General features: G+C 41.3%; 1 protein-coding gene across 3 annotated transcripts in view; it reads left to right on the top strand.

Annotated features, from left to right (window-relative positions):
* RUFY2 (RUN and FYVE domain containing 2) overlaps nt 1-17,076 on the top strand; it is a 2,497,315-nt gene that overhangs the window by 1,360,239 nt on the left and 1,120,000 nt on the right. For all 3 annotated transcript variants that reach the window (XM_044055761.1, XM_044055762.1, XM_044055763.1), the window contains one exon: nt 2,068-2,169. In XM_044055761.1, the coding sequence (XP_043911696.1) occupies nt 2,068-2,169 (102 nt within the window). The remainder of the gene's footprint in view (nt 1-2,067; nt 2,170-17,076) is intronic.

Raw genomic sequence — 17,076 nt, 5'->3', positions numbered from 1 at the left:
AGATGTACGGGGGTTACTCTAGATCATCCATGCCAGCAGTTAGATACAGGGGTCTGATGCCAGTACACCCTTGTCAGCAGGAAGATATGGAGATCCCATCCTAGGCCACCCAGGAAGATAAAAGTGATGCCACCCATGCCAGCAGCAAAATATAGGGGTTTCATCCCAGACCACCCGTGCTTAGCAGCAAGGTATAGTGATCCTACCAATGATCACCCATGCCAGCAGAAGAATTTGCATCCCATCCTAGACCACCCATAGCAGCAACAAGATGTAGGAGTCCCATCCCAGGCAGCCCATGCCAGCAGCAACATCTGGCGTTCCTACCCAAGACCACTCATGCCATCAGCAAGATGTGCAGATCCCATCCCAGACCACCCAGGAAAATATGGGTCTCCCGTCCCAGACCACTTGTGCCAACAGCAAAGTATAGAAGACCTATTCCAGACCACCATTGTCAGCAGAAAAATAAAGGAGATCCTATTCCAGACCAACCATGCTAGCAACAAGATATAGACGCTTCATCTTTGATCATCCGAGCTGGCAGCATAATGTAGGGGGGGGTCCCACACTAGGTAGGCTTCGTTAGCACAATGATATCATGATCTCATGCCAGATTGGCCATGTAAGCAGTGTCCTATAGAAATGTGATGCTAGGGCAGTGATGCCTGCAGTGTGCTGTACAGGACATTAGCATGACAGAACTGGCATGCTAACATTTGTTGTCAGGGTACCATGCTAGAAGGCAGTGCCAGCACTGTGCTGTAGGGGCCCTCTGCTATACTGACAGTGCCAGCACTGTGCTGTAGGGGCCCTCTGCTTTACTGGCAGTGCCAGCACTGTGCTGTAGGGGCCCTCTGCTATACTGGCAGTGCCAGTACTGTGCTGTAGGGGCCCTCTGCTAGACTGTTAATGCCAACATTGTGCTGTGTAGGGGCCCTCTGCTATATTGCCAATGTCAGCAACATGCTGGACTGGTTGTGCTAGTAACATACGAGGGTTATGCGCAGTGAAAAGTGTGATTCTAAGATTTCCCTACTGCTCCTTGCTATGCCCTGCATTGATTGAACTTATGTCCTTCTCATGTGAAGGAGCAGACAGTGCTGCTGAGACGCATTGCAGTTTCATGGTTTTCATCTCAGCCTTTTGTGCAGTAGTTGAATTGCTTTTGATCTGAAAGCTTATGGCCTTCAGAAAAAAAAAAAAATACCTTTACTGATTTCTCACACCCCAGTCCTTACTACTATTCACAGAAGAAAAACAAGTTAAAAACTTCATCCATGTGACTACATAATTTGACTTGACTTCTTTGCACATTAAATGTACTGTTAATTCTTTATAATAGTTATGCATTCACCTTTTGGATATGTGCAGGTTTCCCATTCCCTCCTAAATCCAGCAAAGTTATCCAGTAATCAGATCCACATATTTGTAAGAAGCTGTGGAATTGGGTCAATATAACTTGCTGGTTATCCTTAGCTATAGCTCACACTGCTGATCTAATTTTCCATGGACAGAGGGGCATTCTAATGATTTAGCTGGTCAGACACTGCAGATTGGTGTATGTAACACCTAGTGGACACACAGAGCCTGCTGATTGGTACATATAATGTCTAGCTGACACACTACTTACTGTTATGCAGTTAAAACAGGGCAGCATTTATATCCCTTAAATGGTATGGTAATGTTGCCACATATTGCAATTTTCAGTTTCCCAGTACTACAAAATACTGCCTTGTAGTATTTCGCCATTAGACATGCTAAGTGTATGTATTCACTCTTCCTTTGGCTTGAATTATGCGAGTATTTTGGTATACAGCTATTAGAAAGGTGGGGTGTTTAATTAAGGATTTTGAATTGTTGAAAAAGTTGTCCAAGTCTTCATTTCTGCAGTAAAACCACTTGTGTTTTTTATTCTGCGTCACCTTTTAGTGACCCACTTTTATTTACATTATATATTTTTATACATATTATATGTTTAAATACATGCATTTAATACTAGCTCATTGCTCTGCACTCTCTTCAGCTCTCTGGTCTTTCACTTAGTGCTCTGTCTGTCATTTACAGGACACCTCTTGGGCGAGCTCGAGCATGGATAAGGCTGTCATTGATGCAGAAGAAACTGTCCGATTACCTTCGCTGCCTTATTGCACGGAGAGACCTTCTCAGGTTTGTTTATTCAGTCATAACTTCATTTTTATATAGCATGGGTTACTTGAAGTTGTTGTTCTTTTAACTTATTTATCTGTTAATGAACTTATTTATCTGTTAATGAGCTACATGGGCGGCCACGGTGGTGCAGCGGTTAACGTTGCCACCTCACAGCAAGAGATTCTCCGGTTCGATCCTCGGTTGGGGTGCCTTCTGTGTGGAGCATGCATGTCCTCCCTGTGGTCGCGTGGGTTTTCTCCGGGTGCTCCGGTTTCCTCCCACATCCCAAAGACATGCTGTAGGTGAACTGGGCACTCTAAATTGGCCCTAGGTGTGTGCGTGTGTGGTCCTTCTGTGGAAGGTTGGGCGCCGGGCTGCAACTCGACACCGTAAAACTCCACTGCCAATCATGAGCGGACAGGTGATCCGCTATGGCAACCCCTAACCGGGAAAAAGCCGAAAGAAGAAGATCTGTTAATGAGCTACATAAAGTGGTTCTTTAACTCCTAGTTACATCCCACATCCCAAGCCACAAGGTCAACAGTGTGTGTCTGTGCATATTAGTGTAAGCAGTCAATCAGCATGTTTTTTGGAGGTGGGAGGAAGCTGGAGTTCCTGAAAAAAAACACACAGATACTGGGAAAATATGCAGAATCCCACACAGTGATGGGAGACTAGAGTTGAACCTTGGAGCTGTAAGATAGGAATCTTGCTACTAAGACACTGTATATTAAATTTTTTCATTACCTGACACTGTTTTAGAGAAATCACTGTGTATCATGTTGAATTCCTTATTGAATGATTAGTGAGTACTACTTTGCACATAACCATCTCCTATCAAATTCACTTGGATGGTCACTCAAACAAGTCTTTTAAGACAGCACACTGTAGTCTAGAGGTAATTGTTTGCTTCCTGTAGTTTGGGGGTTTTGGTCCTCTCCATTTCCACTTGCTTGTTGTGGGGCTTTGACCACGTCACTGAAAAAGCACTCCCAGTTCACTGCCAGAAAGTGGCAGTTGTATGTTGTGAGCTTGCCTAATTAAAAGGGAAGAAAGTTGAGTGTTGTACTGTTTCAGTTTCCTCACTTTGTGCTTGCTTATCTTGTGAAATTTTACTAACATGAGGCCTTGTTAAAGGGACGTGAATTACTGTCTCATTGAAAGTATTTTTTCTGCATGTGTAATTTCCTTTGTAAACAGAACTATACTGCCCAACTTGCCCTATAACTTCTGTTTCAGCTGATAATAGAAGTTTGCTTTCACTCGATTTAATTGTTTGTTAAAGATGAGGTTTACAGTTTAGATTTTAGGTTTGCCTTTCAGCAGTTTATCTTAGTATTCTGGTGTCTTGGAGATTAGTTTTGCAGGTTTTATTCTTGACGTGTAATTGATGTACAGAATTTGAAAACAGATTCTCAGACATTATTTTAGGTGTGTTATTTTAGTTTTTTTATTTAAATGCTGCATCAGTTATATACTAACTTGGGTTTCAGTTTATTTTTCAGATTTATAACTGGTTGTAGCTGTTGGTTTTGTAGTTGTTTTCTTGTTTATAGTTGGTTCACATTTGAAAATATAAGACACACTTCAGGCCTAGTGATGCTATACTTTAGATTTTTCATGAAGTGAACTAGGTCTGGTAGCTTCCCTGTGTTTTAGGGCTTGGCAAAAAAAAAAGTCAGCTGTGTCATGTGCCTTGGGTTTCATGGCAAATAGATGTCTTTTTTTCTGCCCTTTCCTTTTCAGCCAGGTCTTCTAGATTTTCCTTGTAAGAACATTTGGTACTGCCTGTTGGCCCAATGAAACCAACATTGATCAATACAGTACAATAGTACAATTGTCAATATCAGAAGACATATCTTTAATAATGGGCTTTACCTTGGGACTGCAGTCCTTGGCTTTGAAACTTTGCTGTTTGCAGTGCTGTCGTTGCTGTCTGAGCTGTCACTGCTGACGTGCATGTCAGTCCTGACTTGGGGGAGGTTGATTCTTTGAGGCTGAGGTCTCTGCACTGGTGCCAGCCAAGATGTTGTTGGCCTTCAGGTGGTCAGTGACTGTAACATCTGCATCAAGCACAGCATAGGAGTCATCATTGCAGATAGTTCTGCATGTGCTGTCTTCAGCAGCTGCGTAAACCTTTACATATCTTCGTTGTTGGAGTCCCTGGCTGTCCTACATGTCATGCTGAAGGACAGAAGATTTGAAAGCTTCATCAGAGCCTCTTTACAGCCACTGGAGGTCACTGTGTTTCATCCTCCTGCTCAGACTCATCACCTCTAAGGGCAGCCAAAACACATACCTACAGGGGGAACCTAGCTATTTACTGAATGGTTCACCTACCCTGAATGTCTGTGGTGAGTAGGATGCAGATTTATCTCATTCCTGTCAGGAGCAAGGTCTGGGAAAGTCATAAAGTTGATAAGGCAGAGAAGGTAATAGTCCCCTGACCCAACTTACCCACAGAAGACTCCCCAGGAGACATTTCTGACCACTCCAGCTATCTGTCTGGGTGGTCCCAGCCATTGGCAACATTTATTAAAATTTGCCACTACTGTACTTGAAGGATAGTCCTGTTTTGACATTCATACTAAACAGACCTAATAAGATCCTCTGATCCCCTTAATAATTGAAACTGTTGGGCAGAGACCCCAAAGCCTAACTCAGAGAAGGCACCTCTCTCTAAAATGTTCCAACGCCACAAAGCCATGCTGCCCAATAATGTGAACGAGCATCTGGGGTTAAGGATAGGTTCAGGACCCCCTGATAAAGAGTCTGGGGTTATGGACAGATTCAGGAAGACAGTTTATGCAGCTTCCACTTGTTCAGTCAGGACCATAAATTATATGCCCCACATCTGTGGGGTTCCAGTGAAAGCTGGCAGATGAGATGCATATGTTGGTCTGTTTGCCAGAAGGACAGTGAAAAAGAAATTACAATGTCAGTGTTATTTAGCAACTTTTCTTCCTTTTAAACCTCACTCTGAGGCTTGCTATACTATTCATTTTTTTGAGCAGCAGGCAAAGTTCTAGCAATGCACTGACCTGCCCGGCTTCAATTAACAGATTTTACTGAGGGCAACAAGATGACCTTCTTGAACTCTTCCTTTTTACAACTTCACACTTTTTAAACTCTGTTTAAAAGCTCACCTTTAGAATATGAAAAAAAAGATGGCAAAACTGCAACATATTCCATGTCAGCTATAGTTTAGCCATTACTAGCAGCAACAAACTTAGACATCCAGAATGAGGCAGTAATTTCATGGGATCTTTCACAACAGTCACCTGCCCAAAGGTTACAGATAGTTGGCACCAGCAGGGAACCACAATTCTTACAGCGAACAACAGCAGAACCCCTGAGGCCAATGCCAAAGTGTCCTAATCTAGAGGCAGTCTGAGGTTCTGTCCTTCAACCTGTCTGTATGAGTGTCCATCCTGTGGTGGAAGTGTATAAGGACGGTGATTTCCAGAAAGTGGAGGAAGAAACGAAGGATTTAATCTTCTAGAAAGACTGACGTCCAGGAGATCTCTCCAGATCAGAAGGGTTTGTTATTTTTTTGTAGGTTCTTTTTTCTGTTTGTTTATCTCTTGCTTGCCTTGATGTGGAAATTCTGACTGGGTGGAAAAGCCCTTCCAATGGAGATCCAGGTCGAAAAGTTCCACAAGATACAGACAGACAGACAAAAAGTAAACAATACATACTGTGATGAATCATTTGAGTATACAATAATGAGAAAAAAGAAGCAATGATTGTTTAAGCATTCAACAGTGAAAAAACAAAAAACATCGACAAGATACATAAGTACAGTCGGCATTCAAATATGCTGTAATTATGCTGCAGGCAACTCAGTGGTATGAAAAATCTTTCAAAGGTAGATCAGGGTGAATGTTTGGACAAGTAAAATCATAGTATTTTATTATAGTAGCACAGTGATGAAGTGAACTTTCATAACACTGTAAAGTTGAAGCGAGTATGATACACTGTATGTGGCCAAGTAGACGTAATAGTATAACGTAATATAGAATTAATGGATAGGTAGTTATTTTGGAACACAGTGAGGTAGAGTGGATAAAGATAGTTTAGGAGGATCAGCCAGGTGTGGTGCATGAACTTTCAACCCTTTATAGAAGAAAGCATATTATTCTAGGTTTTTTTTTTTTTTTTTTTTTTTTTTTTTAAGAGAAGAAAACAAAGGACCTCAGGCCCATCCTGGATGTAAGCGACTTAAATTCATTCAAAAGGTAACCTTTCAGATGGACACAGTGCACTCCATTCTTCCTTTCCTGTTAGAAAGGAGAATGAATGTGGTCTTTGGACCTCCAAGACACCTACAGCTGCATCAGCTTTAATTTCAAAATTGCCCAGACTTTGTAACTGCCAGAATTGTACACTGTAAAATACATAGAAGCAAGTAAAAAAAAAAAAAAAAAAAAGAGTTAAGAACACAAAATTATAAGTATGGTAATGTACACCCATTATAATTCATTTAACTAAACCACATAAAGAAAATTAAAAAAGAATGGTTTGCAGTACTGTATTGCAATCAAGCATAGTAAGTCAGTCAGTATCAATGCTACCATGAAGGAGCCAGTCATTACCAATTCAGGGCTCTTGTGTTTGATGTCACCTTAGTGTGTAGGGTGATCACCATTTGTATGCTTGCAGTTACACAAGCCAGAGGTTTTGGGATATAAAGATATTTCCTTTGCTGCACCCTCACTAAACAAGCTGATCTTTGCCATGATGTCTGTGTCACTTTGTTTCACTTCTTGAGTATCACAGTGAACACTGCAAAGTCACAGATTGAACCCTTTCAACTGTTCATTTTCATAGGCTGCAGCCTAGATATGTTTTTTTTGCACAACCTGATAGCCCTGAGTCAGGACCCTGTGTCTTCCAAAGGTAGCCTTTCAGATTGTTCAGCCACAATTTCTAATATCCTGTATTTGCCTGTGGGCGCTGGCTGGACGAAAGCAGCAGCTCCCGTGGTACCCCTCACCGGGTTTTACATAGGATTTCTTCAGCGAGTATTGAGAGCACAATGGTCACAAGTGTTGTATCATGTGCCAGTGAAGATTTCCAAAGCCTAAGATGCACATCTAAAGTTGTGCTTGCATACTTCAAAGCTGCCTCTAAGCAACCTATCTCAAATCTCTAACTGTGTGGTCACCACAGATGTTGCTGCTGTGGGGAGGGGGTTAATTGTCAGGGGTAGACTGTTCAGTGTATATGGTTGCATGAGACCAATTTTGAATCGGTGCTCTGGAGACGAGGGTAGTCTTTTCACACTTCAAGCTGTCCAGAGCTTCTTACCCCATAATGGTGTAGCCATTCACACTGATAATATGGCAATGGTATGGGAATGGACGGTGTTGTCCAACCACTTTCTGATTGCAAGTCATTGTCCAGGGGAAACCAGCTTCTTAGTGAATGGGCTCACTCACTGTTTTCTGTTTGTGTTCCCTCGGTACATTGATAGTATAGAAGAGGTTTTGTTGCTGGGTGAAGTTTTGCTGAGACCTTCTTGCCTCTCCAACCAGCTGCCAAGTATAACAGCTTCATTTTTTCTCATTTCCATACTGAGGAATGTACCATTGCTGATGTATTAAGCAATTCTCCAAGACTTCTCTGTGCTTTATGCCTATTCCAAATGATTCTAAGGTCCATCTAAAAAAGGTCCAGAATCATATATACTCCTAGAGCACTTTGGCTATGCCAAGTAAGGCTTCCCTTGCTCAAACCTCAAGTGTTGAAGAAGTTTGTCTCCCTTCATCCCTTTAGAAACCTGCTGTCTGATCACTCTGGCAAGTCCCATGTGGATTTTCACTCCTTTCTTCTGTCTACATGGTTTCTCTATTTCCATTAATGGCCATTGATCCTGCCTGCCCATCCATCAGATTTTCACTTTTGCACAAAAGCTAGTACCAGAAAAACTTTTAACAGCAAGTAAAAATGTAATTTGTCTTCTTGTGCTTGTCAGTACACCCTCCTAAAGCTCATACAATCCACTCAGGCAGCTCTTGAAAGGGGTTATCTCGATAAATGTACCAAGGGTCAGAATCTTCTGCTATGGAACTTGAAATTTGTGCATCAAAGTCTTCCCCCAGTTTCACCTCACTGCTACCACACCACTCATGTTTCTTTCTTGGAAAATCTTGTTCTTGGTAGCCAGAAAGGGTCTCCAAACTCCAGGCTGTGAAGTTCAAGGACGTGTAAAGGTCAATCTTAGGACAACCCCATCCTGCATGAGTAAAATGGTGGCAGAGATTACCCTGAACCAGGTCATCCAGCTACCTGCCTTCTTTTCTGACCTACAAAATAAAGGGGAAAGATTCCTGTACCTGTGGGTGTTCACAGACATCTTTTGTATCTTTGGTATGATCTTATGGAAGAATTGTTTGTAGAGAGAGGATATGATAGGAAAATGGTTAAGAATATAAGATCGGAGGTTTTCCATCTATCCCAGGAGCACCAATCTTTGAATGATGGGACATCAAAAATCACTCAACCAAATGTTATAGCTAAAGACAGAGTTAGGCTAACCATTACATACACTAATGACTTTGTTGCTATAAGGAACATTATCCTGATTAACTGGAAAATACTAACAGTTTACCAGAGTAGTCTAAAATTAGTAGGCAATAGACCAAGCTTTGCTTATCGCAATCACAACAATTTGAAGAGATTGTTATGTGATGGTATTAAATCTGAAGTTCAGACAGATGTAAATAGAGTTGAGGTCTTTGGTACTGATCCATGCACTCACTGTAGCATGTGTAAGTACATTAGTAAAGATCAAGTGTTCAATTATCCTGTACTTGGTTATGTATGTACACCTAGGTTTCATGCCACCTGTGAAACTCATAATTTGGTATATCTTGCTACTTGTGATATGTGGCCTGCATTTTATGTAGGGCTAACTAAGAGACAGTTGAAAAAAAGGGTTTACAACCATGTGTATGATATTCGGCATCAGAAGGATCAGAATGCTCTAGCTACACACATTATTATGTTCCATACTCATACGTTTAGTTTCAGAGTTCTTCAAATTGTAACTCTGAAAGACAGAGGAGGGGACCACATGAACCACTTAGAGCAGGTGGATTTAGAGTGGATTTGTAAATTAAGAGCACATACACCACCTGGTCTTAATTTATATGTCTCGCTTAAACCTATATTGAAATCCAGGAAGTAGGCACTTCTGCTCAAGTTTTGATAGTAGTGTTATTCTGTAGAATGTGTGCTTTTCCTATATTTAATACATTTACACACTTATGTGTATCATAGAAGTATAATACCTGAGAAATATACTCACATATACATTTTCATTATCTACTATGCATGTTGATTAATATATTAACATATATACATTTTTCTTCACAGTTATCATTTTCATATTTTATCTTTTATATCTATATTTAGTTGGGTATAGAATTGATATGTTTTTGTGTCATCTAGTGTTTATTGCTATTGATTTTGTGGTCTTAAACTAATGTATGCTTAGATATGCTTCATCTGTTTGAATTATTTATTTATTTATTATTAGTAGGTATTTTATCTTCATGCAACTTTAATCATGATGTTTTGTCGATGGTTATCCTAAGAATACCATGCATATGAGTTTTAATTATTACATCACTTTATATATGCATGCATTGTGAGCATTTTTTGGTTATTTTATTTTATATCTTTATATTTTATGTTGTTTTTTGTTGCCTCCATATAAATGTATTGATTGTGTACATACAAAACAGCCAAGAAAGGCATTAAACTCTATGTATTGTAACTTATTAATGTGGATAAGTTATACTTTTGGGTTAATATGCCTTGAGTTTCTTGTGCATTAAGAAGTTTTTTATTGTTCTACACTTTTAAATTGAATTAATTAATAGCAGTTAGGCAAAACCTAATAATAGGTTTATTGGTTTATTGATTAATTAGATTTGTGATTATGGTTGTATTTAAGCAGAGGGTTTTCATTATGTAGATCTGATGAAGCGTACGTTGCAGTACGCGAAAGCGCTTATCCTACTCTGAATTTTGTTTCTAATAAATCGTTTTATCCTATTTTGAAGCGGTGGTTCAGGTTTTTGATTTTAACTTTGTGTCAACGTTTGTTCCGTGGTGGGTCTCACAGTGTCTGCTTGCTGACATCTTTGGTATTGCATTTTTAGCACCAAGGACATTAAACCTCAAAATGCACTCTGTCAAGGCACTCCTAAAAACTGAGAACATCAATATCTGTGCAGTAACTGAGACCTGGTTCAAGGCTCCAGAGAGCAGCCCTGCAATACCAGGCTACAACTCTTACCACACTTTTCGGCCACCAGACCAGGACCGAAACACTAAAGGTGGAGGAGTGTCCAAATTCACCAAGGGTACTCACACCACCAGGCTAGTTGCCCAACACAATGCGTCTGAAATTCTTAAGGTGCAACTAACACTAGGTAAGACTGCAATCCAAATTGTAGCTTGCTACAGATCCCCCACCATGCCCCAAGATTCTCACTACACCTTTCTAAACATACTGGAAAATATTAAGATAGAACCAAACACCCTAATACTGGGTGATTTTAACTACCCTGCCATTAACTGGGAAAACTACTCGTGTACCAACACCTTTGCCCACCGGTTCTTGGAATTCATAAATTCCAATGCCCTGGATCAACTAATCCATAGTCCCACCAGGGGCTCCAATATCCTAGACCTAGTCATTACCAACATGGGAAATCGATGCTCCACACCTATGGTCACCCTCCTCGTTAGTCAGGTCTGACCATAAGCTAATCACCCTTAACATCCACATCTCACCCCCAGTAAGGAAACCTCCATAAAAAACTTCTCCAAAGCCAACTTCATGCTACTCAAGTCAGAAGTGACAAACTTCATGACACCCATGCAGACGGGAACTGAAAGTTCGACTGCTGAATCCTACACTAAGGCACTGTATGAGCACATCCACTCATGCATGAATCGTGCCATCCCAAATAGAACCAAAATGCTCTCCTCCAAAAAAAGGAAGCCAATCTGGTGGTCCCCTGCCATAAACAAACTTTACAACAAAAGGAAGAAACTGTTGCAGAAAAGTGGAAAATCCCAGGATGCAAAAAACTCCCTTACCAGCCTCAGTAAGAAACTGAGATCCCTCATAAAATCCTCCAAAGCTAGTTACGAAAATAAAATTGCCAAAGATTCCAAAGACAACCACAAGGCATTCGTTAACTATGTCAAGAATCCAAATGGCAATGCTCAGATCTGCTCTGCACTAAAACAGAATGGCATTAAATATACTGATCCCAAGGATATTGCGAATATCCTGGCAGATCGATTCAGTGCCAACTTCACCCCCCTCTCACCCCCTAAATGGCCCATCTCAACACTGGAAGATTGCCAAATTCCAGTAATAACGGCCACACAGGTAAATAAATGCACTCTCCAAAGCTAAGAATACAGCATCCATGGGACCAGATGACATCCCGGGCTGTGTACTACATGAACTGCAATATGAACTGGCACCTCACCTATGTGTCATGTTTAATCATAGCCTCACCTCAGGTTTTGTGCCCACTGAGTGCCACAGAGCTACAGTTATCCCACTCCACAAGGTGGGATCCACCTTGGATCCTGGAAACTACCGTCCCATTGGTCTGATGAGCCTTATCTGCAAGGCCATGGAGCGTATTATCATGGAACTTATAAACAAAGACATTGGCAACCTTAAACACTGGACCCCACCAAGTTTGGGTTCGTGAAGGGCTGATCTCGTCTCCTGAACCTGATTGACTTCTTCAAATCAGTCTCCAGAGCCATGGGCAAGAGTAAGGTGGTCCACCCAGCCTATCTAGACCTCACCAAGGCCTTTGACATCATCCCCCACTCTGGAATCACAGATAAACTTACTAAGCTGGGCATTAATCCCTACATCACCCAATGGGTTGCCAACTGGCTTACTGACAGAACCCGCACTGTAAAGTAGCCTACTCCAAATCCAGCTCAAGAAAAGTGACAAGTGGAGTACCTCAGGGTTCAGTCCTGGGACCGCTCTTGTTTGGCATTTACTTCTCTGAAGTACAGGCCAACACTAAGGGACTCTGGCTAACAAAGTTTGCAGATGACTGCAAACTGGGAGCCATTATTGAATCCCCAAATGATGTGGATATTCTATAAAAGGGCCTTACAGAAACAGATGCTTGGTGCCAGAGCCATGGGCTCAAGCTCAATGCCAAGAAATGTATAGTTATCCCCTTTGGGAAAAAACATGTACCCGTGAATTACCACATAGGTGGCAGTTCACTAAACACCAAAAGTGTGATAAGAGACTTAGGGACACAGGTGGACAGTGGTCTCACCTTTGATAACCACATCGCCACAACAGTCAGGAAATCCTTCTATGTGGCACACCTCATCACTAAGGGCTTTTCATCCAGAGAAAAGTAGGTCATTGTCCCACTGTACTCACCCCTCATTAGACCCATTATAGAATACAACGCCCCATTTGGTATGTACCTCTCAAGACATCTGCAACAACTGGAAAGGCCACAGAAATACCTCACTAAAAGAATCACAGGCCTAAAGCAGATGTCCTACGCTGACCGCCTTAAAAAACTCCAGCTATACTCTGTCGCATATCGTCTACTCAGAGGCGATCTCTGCTTAACATATAAGGCCATGTCAAACCCAGAGCTGTTGGACATGCTACACTTAAAGAAATCCCAATCCCTCAGAGCCACATGCTCCAGGGATCTAAACCTTGTCATCACAATAAACAAAACATGCTGGAGGGATAGGTTCCTGACCCAGGACTCCCCAGACTCTGGAATAGACTGCCCATACATGTCAAGCAGAGTGCCTCTTTGGCCCTCTTCAGAATGAACCTTGATGATTGGATGGGAGAAAGGAAATTCACCCTGGGGATCACATCAGTCGCCTGCTAGACAGGGGTCCAGGGAAGTAAATAGTGTGGGAAGAAATAGCCAGGGAATTGTTATGGCTAGGCTTGTATAGGCCCTAGGGCTGATAGCCTAGTACCAACCTGTGAGCCAGACTTTTTCTCCTTTATGCAAGGGAAGACTGTTTCCCTGGTCTCTCTGCTCTTTCCTAACTGATTAACCAGTTTCATTGTCTTGTGTTTTTCTTTTTTTAGGAGTCCTTGGAGACTATAAATGTGTTGACTGGTGCTTCTAGTTAAACCCCAACAGTGTCAGTAGCAGTGTTCTTTAAGAATGCGTTAATCCAGGGACATGTTGGTTGCACAATCAGAAATTAAAAACTGCTACGTAGTGCAAGAAAAGCTGTTTATTCAGCACATTTGGTCTACAGTGGTGTTAAGGGTATTAAATATCACCAATAGTTGAAGAAATGGAGTGGGTGGTGGATTCAGAGTTCCATGAATATGGAGTTAGCAGTTGTAGAATTGTGGCCATGATGTTTTAAGACCCCTGGCTGAAGAAACTAGAAAAGTGTTTGCCACTGAATGTGGCTTGGATCACAGACAGTCTTGGAGGCTATCCAAATACAGGTGTGGAACCTGACTTGACTGCTTGAAGTGTCTTGTATGACCAACAGGTAGTCATGGAGCTTGTAAAAAGCAGGTGTGAGATTTAAGGCAATACTTTTGAGATGGTAGAGACAATTAATTAAACAGATAAATTTGATTGGAGTGCAGGCAAGCAAGTGTAATTTAAGATTGTGCACTGCTATAGAAAATGAGGAAAGGAAAGTCTTGATGGGGTATCTGGAAAAACAAGATGGAACAGGGTACTGGATTTGCAAAAGGTATGTTGTGGAGAACAGTGGTAAAGCATTTGTTTCTGCCAGAATTGGAACTCAAATATGCGAAATCTAGAGTGACATTGATAGAACTTTAGAGATGTTATGAGAAATATGAGTTTTTCTGTCTGGTTACTACAGATTTCACAGTGTCAGTGACTGGGAGGACAGCATTTGTGGAATATGATTATACCACAGAACTGATTACATCATATTGGCCCCATAAGAAAATGTGCAAAGAAAGACTTTGAAATTTTAACTGTTCTGAAGGTGTTTTGGATTGGAAAAGTGCTGACGTTGGGAGTATGGAGTCAGAACCATGGCTAGGTGTTTTGGCACCCTGAGCAGTTCCCTAACTGTCCATCCTCAGCTTTAAGTTAAGGACCAAAAAAAGGATCTTTGAAAGCAGTAGCAGATGGCTTGTTACAGCAAAATACCACACACTAAGTACTGAAGCACTTGAAAATGCAACCAACCATAGACATGGAGCACTGATGCCCTTCAGCCCTGACCACAAATGCAGAATTGGAATTAATTTTGGAATTCAGGTACTGAATTACCACCTCAGTATGTGCCCATTGCACCCCTGATAACTTGAACCAAGGGCAGCTGCCCCTTTCACCCCACCTTAGATACATCTCTGTCTTTAGTTAAGCAGTTGTTAGTTAAAAAGAACTACCTTTGATAGAGCTGCCCCTTTCACCCCACCTTAGATACATCTCTGTCTTTAGTTAAGCAGTTGTTAGATAAAAAGAACTACCGTTGATAGAGCTGCCCCTTTCACCCCACCTTCGATACATCTCTGTCTTTAGTTAAGCAGTTGTAAGATAAAAAGAACTACCTTTGATAGTATCACAGTTACAGGTGGTGCAGAAGGATGAGGAGGCATGTAAGTTGAGAAATGTGATGCTACTGGAGAAATAGAGAATCAGATCTGAGTGTGAAGAAATGATACCTTGAACAAGGTGAATGACAGACTGGAAAGTTTTACCCGAGGTGTACACTGGATTATACTATGGAGAGATTTGTTAATCTGTGCTTACTGAAAGGTTACCCAGTGGGCTGATATGAAGAGCTAAATTGCGCTGTTGCATTGGTAAGCAAGTAGCTGCTTTTATATTTTCTTTCTTTTACAATTTAAGGTGCTCCTTATTTGTAAGATTCTTCTTTTTGAAATGGACAAACATCTCCAAATGAACCCAGACTCAACTTCCTATACCTGTCGTCCAGTTATATCCCTACCAGGTAAGGTTGCCAGCTAATCCAAGAACTGTTAAAGTTTAAGGAGGAGTAGAGAGCCACTATAGCTGATCATAGTAATGACACTTGTGGTGATGGCTCCTCCCCCCATACATGCTGGCACTATTTCTAGAGCAATGGCTGTCATAAAGTCTGTGGTATAAGAGCCTCACTGCCTCCAATGCTAAGATGACAAACCTGCCCACATGCACAGTCCAGCCTCCTTTAGAGCAGCATATCATAACACTGGCTTAGCATTTCCAACCCTTCCCATAGGAAAAAGCAAGCAGGCTGAGTTTTGTCATTCTGCTGTCCACTCACACCAGCTACGGCAGGCACTTGGGCCATCTGTATTACAGTTAAGGCTTTATAGTGGACCTGGTCAACTGTTTTCAGAAATGTTGATCCTTACCAGTGTGTTTCAAAGAATAGTAATTTGGTCTGTAGTTTAGCTCCACCAAAATTTTGATTTTTATTAAAATTGAATTTTAGAAAAATCAGTTTGTGATTTTGAATTAAATGTATTATCAATTTTGTGAAGTGGGTATACAGCTTGGGCTATGAACTGCGGTGGTGGTGCTGTGGTAGCATTGTCGCCTCACAGTAAGACGCTGTCCGGTTCGATTCTCAGCTAGAGCGTCTTCTGCGTGGAGACATGCGTGAATGGGCGTACCTTCGTTGAAGGTTGTGCATCAGGGCTGGTAACTTGGCACGTAAAAATCAACTACCAATCATTAGCGGACCAGAGTTCCGCTGTGGCGACTTCTAACTGGGAAAAGCCGAAAGACACATCAATCCTTGCAATTATTTTGTTAGTGTTTTTCATTTTTTATCACCTTTTGCCCCATGATTGCTGACCTTCAAGACTTCCTGTATGAGACTTAGTCCATTATTCCCCATGTAAGGAACATATCCAGTACAGTACAATACACTGTAAACCATCCAGAGGAGCCCATTGTCCAGTCTGAGGATGTGAGCAATGGAGATGTTTTTATTTTCTTTTTTTTCAGATGTTCCTGTTTTAAATCCTAACCCCAGCCCTAGTGGTGAAGTGACCACTTGCACAGCCACAGAGACCACCAGTACTCCTCTGTTGAAGAAGGTATGATTCTATACATGCTCAGTCAGGGACTACTGTCATCAGCTTAGGTAACTGCAGCTAACATCCCTCCCAGTACTGGCCCCTGCTTTTCATGCTTACAGGCCTCTGTCCTTAGCAAAAACTGATCGGGTCATAGGTGTATTTATTTATTTGTCTTTATTTATCAGGCAAGTCTGACTGGGTAATACCTGTTTTCAGCAGAGGCCTGGGGAGAAAAATTCCATTTGCTTACATTGCATACATTTTTATTTACATTTATACACAAACAGTAGTTACATTTATACATTCTAAGATTTTACAGAGGTGGAAGTTACTAAAGAGAAAGCCCACGTGCAACTCAGTGGATTGTACAGGCAGCAGTTATGTATAAAAATTGTTTTGTCATTTCAGTGAGAGATTGAGTGTATTCTGTTTAAGGAGAGTATCGTATGGTGAACACAAAGTCTCAACCTTGAGATGAGCATGTACAGAACCAAGATTGGTTAAGATGTTGTTTAAGTAGTGGTTTAAAACTACTGAGTTTGTCAGAGAGTTTTATTTGTGTGTGCATACTATTCCAGAGTTTACCAATGTTCTGGGAGTAGAGTGAGTCTCCTGCAACATTGTTTGACTTGCTTGTAAGTAATAAGAATTTTTTACTAGAGCAGAGGTCCCTTGCTGGACAGTAGGCCAGTAATAAGTTTTGTAGTGCAGGACATTTTTCTGGATGATGAATGAGTTTGTGTGCTGTAGTTAGTTGTGAATATGTTGGGTAGTTGTGTAGTTCAAGCCAGTTTAATAGTTTTAAGTAGTGACAATGATGGATCCTATGAGGCAGA

Source organism: Protopterus annectens, chromosome 14.part0 (assembly GCF_019279795.1).
Source record: "Protopterus annectens isolate FY-2018-M chromosome 14.part0, PAN1.0, whole genome shotgun sequence".
NCBI classification, from domain to species: domain Eukaryota; kingdom Metazoa; phylum Chordata; order Ceratodontiformes; family Protopteridae; genus Protopterus; species Protopterus annectens.
The sequence above is the reverse complement of the archived record's forward strand: the minus strand, read 5'-3'. Positions and strand labels throughout refer to the sequence as shown.